Below are 5,185 nucleotides of genomic sequence, written 5' to 3' on the forward strand. Positions count from 1 at the left end.
TTTTATGTAACTTATGTGTTTAAATGTGTGTTTAAAAGAAGTGACCTTTGGATATCCATAACTTGAGGACAAATTATGGACTCCATTAAAACACATAAATGATCAAGAATTAATCCTAAACAATTTAGCAAATAATTCCTATCATCTTCTAAATTCATAAGAACATGAACATGATCATCAAAGTTTCAAGAATTATATGAACACATACAAAGCATGAAATTTTGATATAAGCTATTGTAAATGGATTAGAACAACCATTACACCAACTAAAACAAGTTTTAAAACACCAAAACAGTTTAGGGTAATGTTTCTAGTCCATTTCCAGCAGCAAAAGTCGAAAATCTGCATTCTGAGGCTCCTACTCGCCGAGTGCACGAACCTACTCGGCGAGTAGGATGAGTTTACACATGAACTCGGCGAGTCCCTCCATGGACTCGGCGAGTTCATCAGTCAGACAGCAAAAAATCGACTTTTATCACTATTTTGCATCAAGTATCAAACAAACAAGCCTAGGCTCTGATACCACTGTTGGGTTTTGAGCATTCTAACACTTCCTAAGTGTACATGCAACCCTAATAAACCTTGGATCTATGTTTGTCTAAGGTACATGCAAAATATTATTTTCCAAGGTTTATAACCTATCTAGCATGGCATGGGGTACTTTTAAACATAAAAGAACTAGATGAATTACATACCTTTTGTTGATTGTTGATTCCTTGGAGTTTGAGAGCCAAGCACCAATAATGTGAATGCCTCAAATGGAAATCACAAATCACCACAAACTTGGAAAATGTATGAGAGAGTATACTAACTCTTAGATTTCAGCCACCACTATTACACACACACTAGGGTGTTTTTCATGCAACATAAGCTTGTTTATATAGTGTGCATGGTTAGTGTGAAACCCTAATAACCCATGTCTTTTCCTCTTCCAAGGATCCATGGGTTAAAAGCTCCACGGATCATCCATGGACTTCCATATAAGCTTAGCCCATTAACAAATGAGCATTAGCCCACACCATATAAATATAATAGCCCATGATTTAATTAGTATTCCTTTTAATCACCAAATCAATTCATAATTAATTCAAGATTAAAACTAATTAAATAACATGACTTTATATTAATATATTATAACTTATAATATATTAATAAATCGTAAGTATACAATTCTCAAAAAATTATCCATAAAGAGTTTGGGTGAAGTGCAACCCAAATGGACCATGCCGGGTCGGGTCAAGTATATACCAAATAAGTTATGGACTTAGACACCTTATCCAACACTTACATCATTAAAAAACGGGAATTCAGGTAGATGAATATTCATCGGTGACTTCAATGCCGTCAGATATGAACATGAAAGGCTCAATTCGGTATTTTACAAACTCACTATTGCGGATTTTAATCGATTCATCGTAGATGCCGACCTCCATGAATTCAATATGGGTGGAATGAAATTTACTTACCTCAGAGACGACGGGCATAAACTAAGTAAGATTGACCGGGTACTAGTTTGCTCCAATTTCATCAACTTTCAACCACTCTCTTTTGTGACTGCCCTTGCTAGAGAGCATTCTGATCACTCTCCACTTATCTTAAAACCTTCAAATACTGATTTCAGGCCTCCCCCTTTCTGCTTTTTTGACTCGTGGCTGCTTAGAGAGGACTTCAACGTGTTGTTTACCAACTCCTGGAATTCCTTTCATGGCTTTGGTACCCCGGATAGATACTTGGCGGATAAACTTAAATTTGTGCAAAATATCTTCAGAGACTGGATCGGATCAGAGTCCGGATCAAAACACGCTACTCTGAACCAACTCAAGCTTAACCTTGAGAAATTAGACAAGATGGCTGAAACACGAGTTCTTACGGATGTTGAAAGGATATCTAGGTGGGAATATAAGCACAAGCTAATGGAGTTGGAGAGATGTGAAAAACTAGACCTACAACAAAAGGCTAAAGTGAAGTGGATAAAAGACGGGGATGAGAATACTCGATTTTTTCCTGGCACTTTAAAACACAAAAGCTGGAAAAATAGAATACATGGTCTCAATATTAATGGTGTTTAGAATTGCGATCCCCATGCAATGAAGCTTGAGGTGTTTAAGTTCTTTTCGCATAAATTTCATGAAGCCTGGCCTTGTAGACCCAAATTTATTAACAACAATTTCAAAAAGCTCTCCACTGATCAATCTTCATTTCTTGAATCTACTTTCTCGGTGCAAGAAATAAAAGCAGCTATATGGGACTGTGGTGGAGAGAAATCACCTGGTCCAGATGGCTATACCTTTAAGATTCTAAAATCAAATTGGGAGACAATTAATGGTGATGTTATCCATTTTGTGCAATACTTCGAAAATACAGGTTCGCTCGCACCAGGCTGCAACTCCTCAAGCATCACTCTTATTCCAAAAAAATCGGACCCACAAACACTCGGGGACTATAGGCCAATTTGTCTAATTGGATGTATGTACAAGGTTGTGGCAAAGATACTAGCTAACATGCTAAAATAAGTGATTGGGACGGTAGTTGATGAGGTCCAATCGGCATACATTCATGGAAGGTTCATTCTTGATGGCCCTTTAGTAATGAATGAGATGGTTTCATGGGCCAGACAACAGAAAAAGAAAATCTTTCTCTTCAAGGTCGACTTTGAAAAGGCTTTCGACTCGATAAATTGGGGATACTTGGACTCAATAATGGTTCAGATGGGCTTCGGCGAAAAATGGCGAAAGTGGATCATGTCCTGCTTATCCTCTTCAAGAGCATCGGTCCTTGTAAATGGCACACCCACAGACGAATTTCCGATAACCCGCGGAGTGCGTCAGGGTGATCCGCTATCACCATTTCTTTTCATCCTAGCCATGGAAGGACTTCATATTGACCTCAAATCGGCTTGTGAAAAATCAATATTCTATGGTGTCAAGATTCCAAGAGATGGGCCTTTGATCTCACATCTGTTCTACGCGGATGATGCGATATTTTCTGGGGAATGGGATCGCTTTAGTATTCAGAATCTGTCCTGCATCCTTAAGTGTTTTCAAGTCTCGTTTGGATTGAAAGTAAATTTCTTCAAATCACGTGTATTTGGGGTCGGAGTCTCAAACTCAGAATTATCGGAGATGGCTCAGGTTCTGGGATGCTTACAAGGTGCGTTTCCGTTCACCTACTTGGGAGTTCCGGTTGGAGCAAACATGGCACTCAAGAAGAATTGGAAACCAATTATTGACAAGTTTTCATCCAGGCTATCAAGTTGTAAGGCTAAATCCCTATCTTTCGGCTGACGCATTACACTCATCAAATTAGTTCTAGACAGCCTTCCCACATACTATATGTCCTTGTTTAAAGACCCGCAAGGAATTATTGACCACTTGGACAGACTTAGGAGACAATTTCTTTGGGGTGGCGACGGCCTCATAAAAAAGATACACTGGGTGGATTGGTCGAAAGTCACAACACCAATATCGGAAGGTGGGCTTGGCGTTGGATCGTTACACGTCCAAAATATAGCTCTTTTAGTTAAATGGTGGTGGAGATTCATGAACGAATATGAAAGCCTATGGACTAAGGTAATATCGAGCATCCATAATCTGAGAAAAAAACCGGCAACTTATCTAGCAAGGAAATCTACCAACGGGGTGTGGTGCAACATTTCAAAAGCAATAAGCTCCATTGAAGATTTTGGCATCGTTAAGAATGAACTCTTCTCTCTTACTCCGGGATCGAGAGTAAAAATTCTGTTTTGGAAGGATTTGTGGTGTGGTACTACTCCTTTTCAAAAAAAATATCCCAGTTTGTATGCAATTGAAACGAAAAAATGTTGTTCACTGGTAGATAGACTCTCGACCAATGGTTTTTCATGGATGTGGAGACACGAACCAACAGGGACTGCCGAGTCAAATGAGCTGCTTCAAATGCACATGGATATTGGTTCTTTGACAGTGGCGGGGGCATCCGACTTTGGGTTCCGTTTCAGGCTAAGCTCCACTGGGGAATACACAGTCAAACTGTTGAGAAAGTTAATTGAATCCAAACGGAGTTCTTACAGTGGCCAACCTATTTGGTGGTCAAAGACTATCCCTCTTAAGGTAATATGCGTCATATGGAGGGCTGCTTTAGGAAGAATACTAGTGGCAGATACCTTAACACTAAGGGGAGTCAATATTCCGAACACTCTATGTCAAATGTGCAACAAGGAGAATGAATCAATTGATCATGTGCTAGTCAAATGTGATTATGCCAAGGAGATACAAGAATGGATATTCGGCTGGTGCGGTATAGGCGATAAATCATTCACAAATGTGAGAAGCCTCATTGATTATGCAGCGGTCTGGAGTAATTGCCCTAGGAAGTAATACATTCTATCAACGGTGTTCTATAGTCTCATTTGGAATATTTGGCTGGCCAGAAATGACAAAAACTTCAAGAAATTGGGAATGTCCTCTACAAAGGTTGCAGATAATGTGATTTCGTTAGCTTTTACTTGGTGCAAGCACAGGGGGAATGTAGATTGCGGTAACTGGGCGGTCTGGAGTATATCACCCTTTTTGCATTTTTCTCCTTAATTGTCTGTAATGCTCTTTTCTTTCCTCTCATTGTAATTTTGGCCTCATCCTAGCTTCTTGCTAATCGGTGCCCTTTCTTCTATATATATACATCTTATTTGCAGTTTCAAAAAAATAAATGAAAATAATTTTGCCACATGTCGTTCTCTCATGCATTACGCCACATGTCATTTTGTCATAATTTTGAGATATTTATTTTCCACTTGTCATTTACTTCATTTTTTATTTTTGAATATATCATTAATTTAGTTTCTATAAATTAAACATACCATAATAACTATATTGATTTCAAATTTTAAATTTCGAATTTCAAACTTCAATTTCAATTTTAAATAAATTTACAGTTTAAACCTTTGTATTTAATATTTTGTTATAATTAGCACATTTAATACACGGGTTTGACAACTAAACACATAATTTTAATATAAGTTTTTCGTGTTTTTTTAATGTTTTTTTTCATAATTTTTACTTGTTTCAAATTTCAAACAAATAAACTTGTCGTTTAATCATTTGTATTTAATATTTTATTTTGATCAACCCGTATAGTATACGAGTATCACAACTAGTATACTATAATAGAATCATTAGGTTGTGTTTGACGGGTTAACAATGTTAGATCT

At 37.6% G+C, this 5,185-nt stretch overlaps 1 protein-coding gene across 1 annotated transcript; it reads left to right on the plus strand.

Moving 5' to 3' along the window:
* The first annotated feature begins 1,442 nt into the window (after window positions 1-1,442).
* LOC145104843 (uncharacterized) lies at window positions 1,443-2,069 on the plus strand. Its single transcript, XM_079042011.1, has one exon. The coding sequence runs from the start codon at window positions 1,443-1,445 to the stop codon at window positions 2,067-2,069; it is 627 nt and encodes a 208-aa protein (XP_078898137.1).
* Window positions 2,070-5,185: the final 3,116 nt, after the last annotated feature.

The sequence above is a fragment of the Lactuca virosa genome, chromosome 4 (assembly GCF_052849685.1).
Source record: "Lactuca virosa cultivar CGN04683 chromosome 4, Lactuca_virosa_CGN04683_v6, whole genome shotgun sequence".
Classification (NCBI taxonomy): Eukaryota; Viridiplantae; Streptophyta; class Magnoliopsida; order Asterales; family Asteraceae; genus Lactuca; species Lactuca virosa.